This window comes from Polyodon spathula, unplaced genomic scaffold (genome assembly GCF_017654505.1).
Source record: "Polyodon spathula isolate WHYD16114869_AA unplaced genomic scaffold, ASM1765450v1 scaffolds_573, whole genome shotgun sequence".
Lineage (NCBI taxonomy): Eukaryota > Metazoa > Chordata > Actinopteri > Acipenseriformes > Polyodontidae > Polyodon > Polyodon spathula.
Window position 1 is genome coordinate 1 of NW_024472062.1, and position 18,637 is coordinate 18,637.

The following is an 18,637-nucleotide window of genomic DNA, read 5'->3' on the forward strand; positions in this document are numbered from 1 at the left end:
AAAATACTGATTTATTGTGACGGCGAGTCTTTCCATTGTGACCCCCTGCCTCTGAATGCTTCAGGGAGGAAATCTGCTGCAAAGTCTGTTCTCCAGAAGAGAGAATTTAGAAATCTTTAAAGAAACGTCATCAATTCAATAAGAAAGGTTTCGGCTTTGTCTTTCATTGTTGAAATGAATTATGATTCCTGTACTGGAATCACCGAGGAAATGCTGCTGGAGAGAAGCAATAATTAATCAGCAGCACAACTAACAACAGGGAGTCCATTGTTAAGCAATGGAATGCGCAGTAGTGTGAGGGAATCGCTAGTGGTAAGAGGTTCGAAAAGTTGTAAAGCATCCCAGTCTAACAAATAATTAAACTCTGTCCTGATTAAACGGTTTACATGTTTGAAAGATACAATATTTAACTAATAAAACAATGTTATTGGTAACTGAAAAATAAATATTCAGAAACAACCACAAGCCAGCCATGAAAAAGGGAAACACCATTTGTGGTCCTCATCCCTCCAGAAGACTCCCAGCTCCAGTGAGTTCTCCAGGTGCTCCAGTCTGCTCCTGTGCTGTGCTCCACACACCTCGGCTTCTGATCCAATTCCTCTCCCAGCAGGTAGCCCTCTGACTGAGGCCTCAGGCCTAACCCCTTGCTTTCTAATGGCTTGGATTATTTTTTGAATTGCCACAGATCTGCAGAGCTTCGTTACAGACACGCTCCCCACTCTCCCCAGAAACACACAAATAAACTCAACCTGAGCCCACTGTCCTCTCAGCTCACCTTAATGAATGCACCTGGGCAACCTGTTGAGATTCTCTTAAAGGAACAGAGTCCTTCATTAAACCAGGGCTGGCGCTGTCACGGCCCATTTAGCCACTCGGCCACCGAAGCGTGACCTAAACTTTCTGAAAGGTGTTCAGCTGCTCGATATACTCAGAAATATGCCAGGAATGCTTTGTTAGAGTTAATTCATTTGGTTTGCAGTGAGTATCCACTGCAGGGGGTCAAGAGCTGACACGATGATGTCATTAATCCTGCTGTGCAATTCTATTTGCTACTCAGGGCTCAAACACGTTATAGTCAACTTGATTTTTTATTTTAAAACATGGCATGGTAACGCACATGGTTAGTGTTGCATTCGCCTGGAAGGGGAAACTCTCCCCATCATTTCAATGGCTTCTTTCCTGGCAATAAGCAGCCTGCCAGTAACACGCTTTGACCCCAGAGCCACTGCTGAGGTGACCCAGTGGAAGTGATTTCCTGATAGTAAGCACAGAAACGTGTTTTGCCCAGATCTGGTATCAGGTATTATCTTTCAAGATTAAAATCATTGTGTTGCTTTCAGAACAGCGCGCTGATGCCTGTGCAGTTGTTGGGAGTTCGCAAGATGGGAGAATGAATCTGTCAGGGCATGTGCAGAAAGATGAGCCAGGCTTCTCAGCAACAGGCCAGCTGACAGAATTCAAATACTGAGCTTGAGATTGAAATAAGCCCTAACCCTCACCCAAGCCCTACTTTGAATTAAGGTAAGGGTGAGCATGAGGGTCAGGACGAGGGCGAGTCAAAGAGATTGTTTCATGTGTTGCAAAGAATCTATTACAGTTTTACATTGGCCTGTCTTTGTGCACCAGATAAAGAGCGTGGCCCGTCTTTCTGCACCAGGTAAACAGCGTGGCCCGTCTTTCTGCACCAGGTAAAGAGCGTGGCCCGTCTTTCTGCACCAGGTCTTAAGGCAATGGCTCAAAGAGACCTTTTCTTGTGTTATAAAGAATCTATTGCAGTTTTACACATATACCCAGGCAACAGCACAGGCACACAGACAGAATACACATGAGTATACACAAGCAACAACACAGGCACACAGATACAATACACATGAATATACACAGGAAACAACACAGATACAACACACATGAATATACACAGGAAACAACACAGATACAATACACACACATATACACAGGCATCAACATGGCACACTGACTTGCATTAGTTTTCTACACTGTTGCCTGAAGTAACACTAGAGTAGTCCCCCGGTCTGGTGGGATTGAATCCAGCAGACTCGCTAATCAGAACCTGTTGGGACCAGACCCTCTGCACATCAGATCAGAATATGTACAGTACCATCCCAAAATATGTCAACTAAATAAATAAGTTGATCTGTACGCTATAGTTCTTTATATTCAAACATTTCTAGACAGCACAGCAGCTCTCTATATTAAGTGAGGAGGAAATTAACTATATAACTGATATTATCAGAAGCTTGTGTCCACTGACTCACATTATATTGTGACCAGGTCATTTCAATGTGGAGATCATAAGTGATATTAACCAGGTCTGAACATACACACACACACACACACACACAAGGGAAATGTCTTTAAAATGTCTAGCTGTTTATTTGTAAGGGGTTGTTGGTTGGTGACAATGCCACCTCTGGCTGGTGGTTTGCAATAACAGGATTTCTGCTCAGCACTCATGACAGCTGCTGTCTGGACACTATGTTGTGATTGAGATCATACTGGAAAAGTAAAGCAAGACAGGCATGCCTACAATGTGTATTATACACTGTATAGTATAAAGCAGGACAGAGGCATGTCTGCAATGTGTATTATACACTGTATAGTATAAAGCAGGACAGAGGCATGTCTACAATGTGTATTATTCACTGTATAGTATAAAGCAGGACAGAGGCATGTCTACAATGTGTATTATTCACTGTATAGTATAAAGCAGGACAGAGGCATGTCTACAATGTGTATTATACACTGTATAGTATAAAGCAGGACAGAGGCATGTCTACAATGTGTATTATTCACTGTATAGTATAAAGCAAGACAGAGGCATGTCTACAATGTGTATTATTCACTGTATAGTATAAAGCAGGACAGAGGCATGTCTACAATGTGTATTATTCACTGTATAGTATAAAGCAGGACAGAGGCATGTCTACAATGTGTATTATACACTGTATACTATATGGTTTGTCACAGGAAGAAATATGTAAGCACATCATAGACATTCATATAGATACTGTACATAACCGGGGAACTGATTACAGATTATTGATGTACTACACACAATAGCATTATCTACAGTATGAGCATGGGCTTGCCATGATGGACTGCCTCTTCTGGATTGCAAACTGTTCTTGTGTTCATGGCTAGTGTGAGAGTGAGAGTGAGTGTGGGTGAGTGTGAGAGAATGAGAATGTGTGTGAGTGAGTGTGAGGGAGAGAATGAGAACGTGTGTTGGTGTGAGAGTGAGTGAGAGAGAGAATGAGTGTGTGGGTTTGAAGGATGAGGAGAGCTTGAAGCCTGGAGAGCTGTGCTCCTGGCTGCTTCTGCCCTCACTGACAGTGTGAGTGCAGCCTTGGGCTGTTTCCATGGTGATGACACTGCAATGCACATCAATTAAGCAACTGTGAAAAAAAAGAGAGAGACACAAATCTAGAGGCGAGCTGCAAGCCTGTAAGTTGTGGAGCTCTGCTGTGATCTCAGGTCTGATTGTGAGGAGGCGCTGGCTTCTATTCAGACAATGTTCCTGTGGTCAGCATTTCCACTATTCCTATTTTATTCACTCTGTTTTGACAGATCCAGCTTGCTGAAGGATCAGAGTGCGTTAGATATTATCAGCCCCCAATAGAAACGGAATAAATCCAGGGATACATCTTTTGACTAGAAGTCATCTTTTGAAGATATTGAAGACATTCTAGTTGAAACACTTCATTGAACTTGTTTGGTTTCTTTCAATATTTCTAACCCCAATGTATATAACATACAATACATAGAAAGCCTCATATAGAGTGATGTGCAATACAAGCATGAGTGAGATCACTGGCCAGCTGAGCTGGAGTAGGGCAGATCAGCATGTATCTCACACAGCACCTGGACTAGAGTGCTTTATAATATATATAGTGGAGTTAAATAAGAATATCAAACAGGGTTATTAACCCCAGTGTGCTGTCATTTCATCTCATAACAAACACAAAGACATTTCAGATAGCTCTATCATGATCAGGGTCTAATAGTAACCCTCCAGCTAAACCCTTATCCCCTTATCTGGCAGACCCTCTGAATGATAATCATGCGACACGTGTGTTTACATTAGGTAGTGTGGCTGAGGTATGGGTGCCATGAACAGACCTCTCTTGTGTCACTATAGAATAGCCCCAGGACCGCTACCCCAATGGAAATGCTGCTTCACTGCTGCACTGTAGTGCTACCCTGGTATCATGATTTATCATGCGAGATTTATAATAAATACTACCGGCAATGCCACAATATGGAATGGCTCCAGTATCTATTTCACTAGCACAGTTATGCCACAAGGGGGCTCCGCATAACGCTATCCTTGTCTGGAATGTATATCTCAGTCTAGCACAGATACTGCAGGCTACAGCTCATACAAAGCCCTCCAGCATTAAGAGTGATTCATTAACCGCAGAGGACCGTAATCTGTACACAGCAAAAACGAGATCTCACTGCGGTTAGCATCAGGAAGCACATGTAAGAGTCATATAATTGACTTCAAGTCCTCTTAACGTCACACTGGGAAGTAAAGGCAGCTCTGAGTGTACTGTAACTGAATCTACCACATAAGAAGTGTGATAGATAGATACAATGCTATAGAGCATACTTCAAACACTGTGCTGGAATCAACACTTGTGTGTGTGTGTTTTAGTGCATACTTATATATAATATCTTTATTTAATATAATATCTTTATATAACGCCATTCATAGTGGACCACTATCACAAAGCGCTTTACAGAGGTAGGCTGTGAACTGTGTGTTATATGCAGAGTCAATTACAATAGGACACTGATTTAACATCTCATTCACAGGATTAAGCGAAGTGTTCAGGGTCACACACAGCGAATCAGTCGCAGAGGTGGGATTTGAACCACTGACCTTCGAGTTACAAGCCCTGGACTTTAACCACTGGACCATTGCTCAATCTCTCAAGTCTCATTAATATGGATTGATTGCACTTTAACATATGCTAATTATTAAGGCTTTTAATACACTGATTACTTTCTATGAATCAAATATGCCGGATTTAAACAAACACAATGAAGTAAAAGCACAAAGAGTTTAATCTGAATTCAAGAGCCGCTCTTTAGTTCCAGCGTGCAAATTATTGGAGTGATTGCAGTAACCCTCTCAGGGTCAGCGCAAACGTGTTTTAAAAAGTCAAGCAGACGATTTTAAGCTATTTACTGTTAATTACGGTTTGGGGGTCTAATGCGACAATCCAATTTCATACGGTAGGTGATCAATCGACCCACCGACCATACACATGCACTGATAAATCGGTTTGTGGAAAACGACACCCAGTGTTTTTTATTTTTAAAATTAGTTTTCATTTCTGAAAATCACCCCGCCCTTTTGAGCGATTACATTTTATCCAACCAATCACACGCGTTGGAGTCGTGAATGCGAAAGAATAATGGTGTGTACCGATCGGGGTGAATGGCAGCAGTGCCGGGTGATCAGATCGGGTTGAGCCTGAATAAGGACAACCTCGTTCAGCTTTAGCAGCACAGGGACGAGATGGCGTGCAGCAGGACAGCTGGGGGTTGAGAGCTGGAAGGATGGGATCCGGCGGCAGGCTGCGCTGTGCGTTTATACGCGCTTGCCTGGTGGTTTTGGGAATGTTATTAATGCTGCAAGTTTTCGTGTGGTTCCGAGCTCCAGGGCCGCGCTGGGTCACAAAGGACGGGATTACCTTCACGATAATCAGCATTGACAACAGCCGAGATAGGGGTGCTCGGGGAAACCAACCGGAGAGAAGCGACAGCCCCCGGGGTCTTGAGACCGGTGGAGCCGTGTTCATGGAGAGCGAAGCCGGCGTACTCTGGGAATACATGCAGTTCTACCAAGATGAGAACGAAAACTTCACGCAAAAGGTCAGAACATGCTTCTTTTTATTTATTTATTTTTTAAAAAAGAAAACAACCTAAAAGAACGTGTTGATCTCGTCACTGCAAACTATACAAAGTTCACAGGGACATTCTGGATATAAGAAAAAAAAAATCCGCCAGATCAGTCTACTGCAATTCTAATGTAAATTCAAGTAATTGTAACAAAGCTTCGTACGCTGCTTTGTCGACTTTAATTTCCTAGTCATCTTTTAACTGTCTAGTGCTGTCGTGCATTGAGCTGCAGCTATTCATATTATGTGCAACACGTTATTCTTTCAAGATAACACGCAATATAATAAGCGGTGCACACTTCGGTACAATTTGGGGTTGACTGTGGGAGTGCTTGGTCGTTTACATGTTGTTAAAGTTTGTAAGTTTCCGAGCGAAGCCTATATTACAGGGTTTAACACTTTCACTAAATTACAGACTGTCAATTCACCCTTTATTTAACTGCGTTTAGCAGCGGCATAATGTGTCCGGCTTTTCGCTTTGGAGACGTGCGTGCGCCAACTAACTGAACAGACGCTGTGGGCTGCTGTTTACAGCCAACACGCACAACTTGGACTTACCAAACTGGTAAAACGATAGCCTGATGCTGTGTGATTTTTCTCTTGTCCCTCCCTGGGGTTTCGAAGCAGCGAGGCGTCTCCCTTTCTGTTGGTTTCAAGGTCAGGTCGGGGTGTCTGTGAGGCCGCCGGCGGTGGGTTGGGCGCTGTGTTAAGAGGCGCCGATTCTGTGACTGATTGACATGGCGAAATAGCCCAGGGAAGGACTGAAGGGTTGGCACGTTTAAGAAGGATCTTCTAGGGCACTGTAGTGTATTTTTATCTGGGAATGTTGCTTTTTGTGTAGTTGTGCAAATGAAACCCCTTCTACTCCTGTGCAAGAGACTCTGTCCTGCAGTCCTGCACATCAGTGAGGGTCCCATTGTTAAGAGTCTCTGCATTGTAGTCCTGCTTCTTCAAACATGAAGCACATCAGAGAGGATCCCATTGTTAAGAGTCTCTGCATTGTAGTCCTGCCTCTTCAAACATGAAGCACATCAGTGAGTCCCATTGTTAAGAGTCTCCCAGTCCTGCCTCTTCAAACATGAAGCACATCAGAGAGAGTCCCATTGTTAAGAGTCTCTGCATTGCAGTCCTGCCTCTTCAAACATGAAGCACATCAGAGAGGATCCCATTGTTAAGAGTCTCTGTCATGTAGTCCTGCTTCTTCAAACATGAAGCACATCAGTGAGGGTCCCATTGTTAAGAGTCTCTGCATTGCAGTCCTGCCTCTTCAAACATGAAGCACATCAGAGAGGATCCCATTGTTAAGAGTCTCTGTCATGTAGTCCTGCTTCTTCAAACATGAAGCACATCAGTGAGGGTCCCATTGTTAAGAGTCTCTGCATTGCAGTCCTGCCTCTTCAAACATGAAGCACATCAGAGAGGATCCCATTGTTAAGAGTCTCTGCATTGCAGCCTCTTCAAACATGAAGCACATCAGAGAGGATCCCATTGTTAAGAGTCTCTGTCATGTAGTCCTGCTTCTTCAAACATGAAGCACATCAGTGAGTCCCATTGTTAAGACAGTCCTGCCTCTTCAAACATGAAGCACATCAGAGAGGGTCCCATTGTTAAGAGTCTCTGTCATGAGTCCTGCCTCTTCAAACATGAAGCACATCAGAGAGGTCCCATTGTCCCATTGTTAAGAGTGCTGCCTCTTCAAACATGAAGCACATCAGAGAGGATCCCATTGTTAAGAGTCTCTGTCATGTAGTCCTGCTTCTTCAAACATGAAGCACATCAGTGAGGGTCCCATTGTTAAGAGTCTCTGCATTGCAGTCCTGCCTCTTCAAACATGAAGCACATCAGAGAGGATCCCATTGTTAAGAGTCTCTGTCATGTAGTCCTGCTTCTTCAAACATGAAGCACATCAGTGAGGGTCCCATTGTTAAGAGTCTCTGCATTGTAGTCCTGCCTCTTCAAACATGAAGCACATCAGAGAGGATCCCATTGTTAAGAGTCTCTGTCATGTAGTCCTGCTTCTTCAAACATGAAGCACATCAGTGAGGGTCCCATTGTTAAGAGTCTCTGCATTGCAGTCCTGCCTCTTCAAACATGAAGCACATCAGAGAGGATCCCATTGTTAAGAGTCTCTGTCATGTAGTCCTGCTTCTTCAAACATGAAGCACATCAGTGAGGGTCCCATTGTTAAGAGTCTCTGCATTGCAGTCTTGCCTCTTCAAACATGAAGCACATCAGAGAGGATCCCATTGTTAAGAGTCCCTGTCATGTAGTCCTGCTTCTTCAAACATGAAGCACATCAGTGAGGGTCCCATTGTTAAGAGTCTCTGCATTGCAGTCCTGCCTCTTCAAACATGAAGCACATCAGAGAGGATCCCATTGTTAAGAGTCTCTGTCATGTAGTCCTGCTTCTTCAAACATGAAGCACATCAGAGAGGATCCCATTGTTAAGAGTCTCTGCATTGCAGTCCTGCCTCTTCAAACATGAAGCACATCAGAGAGGGTCCCATTGTTAAGAGTCTCTGCATTGCAGTCCTGCCTCTTCAAACATGAAGCACATCAGAGAGGATCCCATTGTTAAGAGTCTCTGTCATGTAGTCCTGCTTCTTCAAACATGAAGCACATCAGAGAGGGTCCCATTGTTAAGAGTCTCTGCATTGCAGTCTTGCCTCTTCAAACATGAAGCACATCAGAGAGGATCCCATTGTTAAGAGTCTCTGTCATGTAGTCCTGCTTCTTCAAACATGAAGCACATCAGAGAGGATCCCATTGTTAAGAGTCTCTGCATTGCAGTCCTGCCTCTTCAAACATGAAGCACATCAGAGAGGGTCCCATTGTTAAGAGTCTCTGCATTGCAGTCCTGCCTCTTCAAACATGAAGCACATCAGAGAGGATCCCATTGTTAAGAGTCTCTGTCATGTAGTCCTGCTTCTTCAAACATGAAGCACATCAGTGAGGGTCCCATTGTTAAGAGTCTCTGATGCCTCTTCAAACATGAAGCACATCAGAGAGGATCCCATTGTTAAGAGTCTCTGTCATGTAGTCCTGCCTCTTCAAACATGAAGCACATCAGAGAGGATCCCATTGTTAAGAGTCTCTGCATTTAGTCCTGCCTCTTCAAACATGAAGCACATCAGTGAGGGTCCCATTGTTAAGAGTCTCTGCATTGCAGTCCTGCCTCTTCAAACATGAAGCACATCAGAGAGGATCCCATTGTTAAGAGTCTCTGTCATGTAGTCCTGCCTCTTCAAACATGAAGCACATCGGAGAGGGTCTCGTTTTTAATGACGTAGACAAAGGCTTTGTAGATCTGTTGATTAAAGGGAAACGGATGCCATATGAAGCACACACTTGTATCCCTGGTGCTCCCCCTGTATTGTGTACAATATCAAAGCTGCCTTCCCCTAGACCAGGGCTTCTCAAAGCTTAATTGAAGTAATAATTTACTTTAATTAGACCTTTTTACTTGTTTTCAGCTCTTAAACAGTTGCAGATTTCAAGTTAGCTATAGCATTTTAAATCTGCATCTTTCAGAGCTGAGACAAATTAAACAGGTCTAGTTAAGCAAATGATCATTTCAATTACAGGGTTTAGTTAAGCGATTGGGAGTTCAGTTGGAATGGAAACTAGAAGACACAGGGGGTCCCAGGACCAGGTTTGAGAAGCCCTGCTCTCGATCAATAAAACCCCCAGGTTCATACGAGTCTCAGTATATGACTGTGTGTTGATTTGTTCAGTTTCTGAAGTCTCCATGCTGAGAAGCAGTCAAACCTAAGACTGCTGTTTGCAGATGATCTGTTTACAGCGCATGGCTACAAGATGAAGACTCTCTGGGTGTCTCCCAGGACCAGGTTTGAGAAGCCCTGCTCTCGATCAATAAAACCCCCAGGTTCATACGAGTCTCAGTATATGACTGTGTGTTGATTTGTTCAGTTTCTGAAGTCTCCATGCATCTGTTTACAGCGCATGGCTACAAGATGAAGACTCTCTGGGTGTCTAGGGGCATTCCAGACATGACTAGCATAGCAACAACAAGGGCTGGGAGGCTGTATGAAGCACTGGAACAGGTTCTGTAGATACAGCTATAAGAACCCTTTTCTGCACACGTTTACACTTGTTAATTTAGCAACCCTCAAACCCACAGCTCAGGGCTTTTCAGGCTTGGTCCTCAAGTACCCCCGGTGGTCCAAGTTTTAGTTTAAATATTCCTTTTAAAGTTGCATTGCTTTCCAGTGCACATTATTGCTTACTGAAGGACAGGCAATGAGGACTCTGGAGAATTAGCCCTGCGGGGCGAATACAAACAAGCGTTGTGTGTCTACCTCTCCACCCCGACACCAGATACTACACCTGTGTTTTGGGTTAGCCCAGACTCCGCGGCTCGGCTTACTAATCCTTTGCTGAGTTGCCAGTTGGCATGACGATGAGGGTGTAGAGAGGCTGGGAGTGTCTGTGTGTGTGCTGGCCTGGCAGTCTGGCTGCGTACCTCTGCCCCCACCCTGATCCAGGTGTGTGGGCGCTGCCACGGCAAAGGCAGCCATCATGAAAGCAGGTTTTGTCTGGCAAGAGTCCCGGGTGTGTTAATCACAGCTTTCCCTGGACGCGAATCAAGCAGAGCTCTGCTCCAGGTGGTGGAGCGCTTCTCTCCCCTGTCTCCGATCACAGAACTGAGAGACACCTTTTTTTTTTTTTTTCTTTCTTGTCTAACAAAGGAGGGTTAAAGGTGTTGCCATTGTTAACCTGCTGGGTGCATTTCCCCAGTGGCAGGGATCTAGTGGAGACATGCGTACGTACCTGTGCCAGTTTAACATCTGGGGCACAGGTCCTCAACCTTGTCTGTTTGGTCTCTTTTTAAATCAACTTTGAATGGGTACCCCCAACTGAAAACTGAGGCGAAATCGCAAACAAGAAGGATGCGTTATACAGCATACAGAGATGGAAAAAGACTCCCATCGCATCGTCGTTTCCACCAGTCCATAGTTTACTATGAGTCTGATTAACCCCACTGTATAGATAACACGCTCAGGTGTGTTTTATTAAGCTCCTAGTAAAACCAGGATTGGATCAAACTGCTATGCTATGGGAATCGTATTACCATTGTACCATTGTAACAGGTGCTTAAAACTGAGGGAACACAAAGCCACATCCTGGCTTGGAACTTTTTTCAGACCACTGTAGGGCCCACCAGAAGAGACTTGGGTTTTGATAAAGCAAAGTTGCCTCAAACTAGATCCCCTGGTCTCCTGGAACCAGGTTTCAAGCTGCTGTTCCTGAAGACGTGGCTTTGTGTTTCTTCAGCTTTATGAAGGGAGCAAGGCAAGTTCTTAGCTATTCGACCAGGGGAATGTATTGAAACCTATTTCAGATTTACTCTGAGCTTAACTAGTAACAAGCCAGCCCTTGATCTATAGCAGAAGAACAGACTCAGTCCTGGAGGGCCATTCTACTCCAGATTTAACTGGTGTGCTGAAATAACAACCTTCAGGACCAGGGAGGGTTCAGTCGTTCAGTACACAGTTTAGACAGGATTAGAACAAAGATCTGGGCTTAATGATTTTCTAAAGAGAAGTCTCAACACCAGCCCCTCTGATGTTGACATAATGGACTGGGGCTCAATAAATCAGATGGACTCCCTAGACTGAGGTCAGCTGTGTTCACCTCTGACCTAAAGGCAGGCTTGTTCCTTTTCAATGTTTATTTCTCAGGGGCTCAAGAAATAGTGTAATAAATCACTCCTTTTAACACTACATATTTGACTGTGGTTCTTCACTGGAACACCATGAGCCCTGATCATTATGGGACTTTCAGATTAGGAGTCGTTTCTGACGACACTGGACTCTGGTTGCTGGACTGACTCCCAGGTTGCTGCACCACCAGGCACAGCCGGTCGGCTGGTCTTGGCGGAGGTGTGTGGCAGGACGTAACAGTGTTTGGGAATGGTGTGGCCTCAATTAGCACTCAATCCTTTGCTTGGAGGAGGGGGTTTAGGGTTCGAGTGTATGATCTATGTTTTTGAACTTTATAGGGAAGACGAATGACCAGCTTGAATTTTGACCCTCGTGCCCTGCTGGATTGTTCCTGTGCTCCTGTGTGTTGTTTATTAAATGTGTGCCAAAACGGGAGTTTCTGTCCAAGTCTCTCATTCCTGCGGGTAACAGCTAATGAAACAAAGTTAGGGTTTAATCTGCCCCGGAGCCCTTAGGAGAGAGCAGGGAGGGAGGAGGCAGGGGGAGCGAGAGAAAGAGAAGGATCCCAACCATCACTGCAGCAACAAATGCTTGATACATTCTTCACATTCTTCGCTCGAGTTGAAAGCTGTGTGTCGGCTTTGTGTCTGGAGTGGTTGTGTAAATCTGACCTCGCAGTGCTAGGTTGGGCACACACACACACACACACCCAAACCCATTCACACACACACACACACACACACACACACACACACACACACACACACACACACACAGAGCTTTGATTGCTACAATTAAACAATAAAGATCTAAATTGGAAGGGCCAGCTTAGCCCAGCCCTTCTTTATCGAACGTGTTCCAAACCCGCGTGGGGGCAGGGGGACTCACCAACCAGCGTCATTACTGTCTCTTGCTGTTTCCAATACAGAAGATATTTCATTACAGAGAGTGTGAGCCATTCTCCAACAGGCTCACCCAGAGCACGACCCCAGCGTGAACTCTCATCAAACTGAGAGGAATTCCATCCTGACCTCACAGAGCTGCTGTCTTCCATCGCTCGCTTCTCCTCGGGAAAAGAAAACTGCTCCCAGAGGTTAGAAAACATGAACGTATCTTTCAGTTTTCATATCCCCCCTGACCTCACGCATCACTGTGCGTGTCGTCAGCGTGGATTTGATTTTGAAGTGGTATTCACTGCCCAGCTTCCTCTGCATGCCTGCACGCTACTTCAGGAGCCCACAGGAGGGAATGCACAGACACTGAAAGCTCACGAGTCGTTGGGATCATGGCGATTCTTTACCAGGTTTCTTCTTGGAGTTTCACCAGAACTCAGTCTTGTGGAAGCCTCTCACTTGGGATCGCCTCACTAACCAATCACTACTTTATCAATGACTTGCTTCTGTGTTCCTTCCTGAGAGGAGCGATCAGCGAATTCATTCTTTATATAGGAAAATGTGAGACCTAAAGAAAGATGGCCATACATGTTGGATGGCAGTCTGTGAAACGTATCCTTTTCTGTCTGCAGTCTACAATCCAATCTGAAGCTGTCAGATCAAATGTAGGTGTCATGTTTTTGTATGATTGCTATTATGAAATTAATTCACCATTTCCGTGAGTGTAATATTTTCACATCCTACATGTTCAGCCTACATATCTATTTCTAGCTCTCGTGTCCTTTGTATTGGACATTCATTAGGTAACTTCCCCCATCAGTATGGAGAGATGGAGTTCCTAACTGGGGCTGACAGACAGACAGAGAGTCCTGATTGAGATGGATGTGATCACTATCTGCTGCTGATGGAAGTAAACAAGTCCATACCTGGGCAGTATCGTGAGGCTCCCCAGTGCTTCTCTAAGGAGCTCTGGTGTTTGTGAATCTGTATAAGTGGCTCCCAGACTGACTGAGTGCTTTGTGTTGCTCCTCGGCAGAGAGATCGCAGTCAGATAGACCTGCAGCCCTGGGCAGGTGGACAGCCCTCCTTCACAGCCGAGGTGCAGCGCTTCATTGAGTACATCAGCACCACGCAGGTCAGTGTGACAGAGAGAGAGGGGGCCGTGTGACAGAGAGGCCGTGTGACAGAGAGTGAGAGAGGGACCATGTGACAGAGAGAGAGAGAGAGAGAGAGAGAGAGAGAGAGAGAGAGAGAGAGAGAGAGAGAGAGAGAGAGAGAGAGAGAGAGAGAGAGAGAGAGAGAGAGAGAGAGAGAGAGAGAGAGGCCGTGTGACAGAGAGTGAGAGAGGGACCATGTGACAGAGAGAGAGAGAGGGGCCGTGTGACAGAGAGGCCGTGTGATAGAGAGAGAGAGGCTGTGTGACAGAGACTGTGTGACCGAGTGAGGGAGGACGTGTGAGAGAGAGGCTGTGACGTGGAGAGAGGCTGTGACACAGAGAGGCTGTGTGACTGAGATGCTGTCACTCTGCAGGACAGCGGAGGACTCTTCATGAGTGTTCACCAGTGCAGGAGTACAGCTTCTCAACTTACCAGAGAGCCTGCTAACTCTGATAAAGGTGTTAGCTAAAGTTTTTGCCTGCTTGACTGGTTTCTTATATGATTGTTATTAAAACAGCAGTTAAATAAAACCGCTTCCAATGACATTTTTGTAGTTTCTTTTATTGCTGCCTAACCCTTTTATGATTTTTGCAATCCTTCTACATGCTAATTAAGTCTGTATGAAGGTGCTTTGACTCATTTCTAGTTGCCTGTCATGTAGGATTTAGTATTTGAGAAATTGCAAAAAAGGACCAATCAGAATGCCCAGAACAATAAAGATATGAAGCTGTATTGGAAGCTCTTTAACTATTGGACAGCAAGGGCCGAGTTCACAAGAGGGAGCAGGGATGCTTGATGCTGCCTCCTAGTGAGAGCTGAGGGAAGCACTTTGACTCTGCTGTGTGTAGTAAGTATCAAGCTGTCCGTACTCTAACATGGCATCTCAGGAAGTCTTTGAAGTCATTTGTTAAAAAGTAAACGTAGGACTGTGTTTCAGGGTAAGAACGCCCTCCCACTAGCAGGACTGGGTTTATAGGGGGCACTGTTGAAGTCCATATAATATTGCTCAGAGGTGTAGCTGAAGTCCCTTTTTGGTGGAGCTGAGGCAGTGTTTGTGTCCCCCCCCGGCAGGTGCACTGTGCCCGGGAGCTGACGGCAGGCGAGCCCCAGGAGGAGAAGGGCTTGGCTGGATCCTGGACTGTCTGCCTGGAGGGCTGGTTCCTGAAAAGAGAAGCAGGGCCTTGTGTGGCATACTCCTTCAGGTAGGAAGTGTGACACTATAAACTGCACTCCGGAATGAGGGATCCCTGCTTTACTGTTCCTCTTACCTTTTTATCTTGTTATTCTTACTGCAATTACTCAAGTGTTGTGTTTTGTGTTTTTGTATTGGATTGGATTGTGAATTTAAAGACTGATGGAAAGTTGCAGTTCAGCCTCACTCGATTGGTCTGGCTGCAATGTGACTGTGTGACCTGCAGGACAGGAAGCAGGAGGCAGCAGTTTCTCTGTAGGAATCTATGTGAAATGCACATCTGAACTCTATAGGAGTCAAGATTTTCAAGAGTCTCGCACTGTGCCATCTACTGAATGGCTGATTGTGTTAATATAAAGTGTAACCTGTGGAAAATGGTGCATAACATAAATAAGGTTCTTAAAGCCATCAGTAGTGTTGCAGCTTTACCATGCTTTCCCTACGGTTATTCATTTACCATAGTTTGCAAAATTAATTGCTTTACTGTACCTCACTATTTTTTACAATGCTTCCTTATGCTGTACCATGCTTTCACTGTGCTTTGTTACACTTTGCTGTGCTTTTACTATGGTGAACTGGTACAACGGAAAGTGCTGTATTCTCCAGACAAAGTGCCCCTGTCTCTTCAGAAAGGAGGGCGTTGTGAACTGACTTGTCTTGTAATGGATTATTGTGTGCACGTGAAGGAGGAGTAACCCTCATGCTGTGTTCTGTGCTGAGGCGGGATGTTCAGTCTGCTGACTCCAGTCTCTTCCAGTCTAGATCAGAAGGACGCTGGCTTTGTGTCTCGCATGGTGTCGCTGGCTGGCTGCGAGGTGCACCAGTTTGACCCCGGAGCCAGGCCCGCCCCGGGACGAGACGAGAGGGGGGTGAGGCGCCATCAGACCTGGCTGGACTGGCGGGAGCCGAAACACGGGAGCCGCAGGAACACCCCCAAAAAACTGGGGCTCATCATGGAGAGCCTGGGACACGGCAAGGTAATGACACACACAAGCCTGGACCCTCCTTTCAGCAGCACTGCCTGAGTAGCAGTGGAGAGCCTCATTGCATGTTTTAACCCTGGGCTTGAAAAACATGCTTCTTGTTACCAGTTGCATAAACGCCTCCAGTTCCGTCCCCATAGTGCAGAATTGTCTGAAACACAAGGTGACTATATTTAGTTACAGTATGTGTTTATAAAGTCACTTGGCCTCTTTTTAAGCTGCTGTTTGTGACAGAAGCGAATTCTGCCATCGATCACCAAGTGTGGTAATGAGACCGGCAGGTAATGAATGCAGTAACACTTCTTACTGGTGACAGCGCCCTCTGGTGGGAGGTGTACAATCTTGTTGCCTGCTGTTTGGTGCCTGCCAAGTTTCAGCTGTGCAAAGTGACTAAATGGCTTTATAACCACATTTGTACAGTGATGTGCTGTTGATAAACTGGGCAGATATATTTGTTACTGACAATTTTTAGAGATATAAATTCAACAATTGGACACATGAAAACTGGCATCCATTAGAGGCGCTGTTGCACCACTAGTCTCTCTGGCCTGTTGATATCCTTCGCTGGTCCCTTTTATTATTATTATTATTATTATTATTATTATTATTATTATTATTATTATTATTATAATAATCTGCCCCTGTCTCTCTCTCCTCCTCCCAGGTAGAGTTTGTGCAGGCAGATCTGGAGAGTGCAGAGTGGAAGGTTCTGGAAAGCCTGGTTCTGGACGGGACGCTAAGCCGGATCCAGCAGCTGGTAGTGACGGTGCACCTGCACTGGGCTGGTTTCGAGGTGGGAGGCAGTGAGGCCGGGGTGGTGCGCTTCTGGTACAGCCTGCTGAAGGAGCTCCAGAGCGCAGGGTACCGGCTGCTGCATAGCGCCAGGGGGCCCGGCCGCACCATCCTGCAGCACCGCCTGGCCGGAGTCAGCAGCACTTACACACTGAGCTGGGTCAACACCAGGTGGAACTACTGAGCTGAGGGGCGTTCTACACCAGGGAAAAGTAACTGAGTGCACCAAGGTCTCTTCTGTACCTGGGACGAGTGACCTCAAGGTGGAACCAGTGAACAGAGCACAGACTGCATGCAGAGCGGGAGAGGGATAAATAATGCCACGTTTCCATCTGCCACTGGGACCGTGTTTTAAAGTGGATTTGAACTCTGTTTTGTCTGTTTCCACCAGTCTGAATTGGAACTCTGTCAGACCCAATTAGGATTGTGATTCACTGGTAGAAATCTGTCTTTTCAACTAGTCTCTGATGTGAATCCAATATGAAGGACCATATAAACCTTGTACTGCAAAAACCAAGGGCTGTCGATTTTATGTCTATTATAACAGGAATATTGAAAGGAGGGAAGCAAATAGAACTTATACAAGCAAGTGACCTGTGTGTTATTTACTGACTTTTCACCCCTGGAGGGCTGTGTTCAAATCTGTCTCGGGTTACAAGAGAGATGGGTTTGCTGGTCCATTTACCCCAAGAGGTCCAAGCAAACACGCAGTCCAGCACGAGGGGGTCTGTGCTTGAGAGAGGCCCGGGACTGAGTGTGAGACAGGGGTTAATAAGAATGAAATGCATAGTAAATGTATTGTGCGTGTTGACGCTTTGTTTCCAGGGGTCTTTGAAAATACAAGACAATTGTTTTTTGCAGTGGATTTCTGCTCATGTGCTCTGTTTTGTATTTTGTTTGTTTTGTATTTATTGAGTTTTGGAAAATGAATAAAGAATTTTTGAAAATTAAAGAATGCAGCAAAACTGACGAGATATTTCTTTGAATGCCCTCATGAGGTAAAACTGTAAGAAATGAAATCACCCAAAACCTATCCTGAAGTCACGGATTCAGTTCTGTATTCAGGTACAGTAACTGCATGTGGTTTCACTGGGGACTGAACTGAGGCGGGAACTCCGTACATTAGCGCTTCATAACGTTATCCCTGCATAATGGTTGTAAGTATGTGCATTAAGTATTGTATAAACTAAAGGACAGTGGTGTTAATGTGTGTGCAGTTTAAGGTAGAACCGCTATTATTGAGGTAAAACTACGTCTGGACAAAAAGTACATTTTGACTATATAAATTAAATTTTAATTGTCAAACATTTGTGATTAACGAGAGGGAAATCAACTGCCTTGTGCCGTTAATAATTCTGCTAAGGGAGGGGGCGCCCCAAAGAAAGAAATTCTATCCTGTATTTGAGCAACCCCACAATATCAATTTCATAAATAGTGGGGCGCACTATTTAGCAGTGTGGTTACACAATTTCGGCATGTTAGTTTTTCCTTTTCTCGGTCTAAATTGTGCGTCTTGGTGGATTTAACACGCCACGTTTGCAGATTTTAATTTATAACCCGAGGATCCCAAGCCTTCACTGACTAGTTCCATTTTTTTCTTTTTTTTTTTTTTTTTTTTTTTTTTAGAATGATGACATCACGGTTGTTGTGTAGAATAACCCAAATGTGTGTGCTGTACCTCGCCTCTCGTTTTGGAAATGCAATCTCTTTTGTATTACACGATCGAGCAGCTACATACGAGGGTGCAAGAATAGATATCCACAGGCCAGAGACTGGCGGTACAACCACATGCTACGAGGGTGCAAGAATAGTTCCCTGGGCACATTATTGAATGGGGAAGCCTACACGTCAGAATCGTCCAGCTGCCATCCCAACACAGCTGCGAAAAACAATACGTGTCAGAAATGAGCCTGCCCAAACCCACTCAAAACAGTGCTCTGCTGTCTCTGGCATGAGGGAGTATCAAACAACTAAATCAGAATGGTTTTGCTGTACTGTTGCTATAC

The 18,637-nt window shown here is 45.0% G+C and overlaps 1 protein-coding gene across 2 annotated transcripts; it reads left to right on the plus strand.

Annotated features, from left to right (window-relative positions):
- Positions 1-5,409: 5,409 nt before the first annotated feature.
- Positions 5,410-17,595, plus strand: LOC121308200 (methyltransferase-like protein 24). Of its 2 annotated transcripts, XM_041240469.1 has the most exons (5): positions 5,410-5,904; positions 13,544-13,642; positions 14,736-14,866; positions 15,614-15,833; positions 16,504-17,595. In XM_041240469.1, exons 1-5 carry the CDS (start codon positions 5,590-5,592, stop codon positions 16,813-16,815), a joined length of 1,077 nt encoding a protein of 358 aa, XP_041096403.1. In that variant the 5' UTR covers positions 5,410-5,589; the 3' UTR covers positions 16,816-17,595. The 2 variants fall into 2 exon arrangements, with proteins under 2 accessions (XP_041096403.1, XP_041096404.1); XM_041240470.1 differs by lacking the exon at positions 13,544-13,642.
- The last annotated feature ends 1,042 nt before the right edge of the window (positions 17,596-18,637 follow it).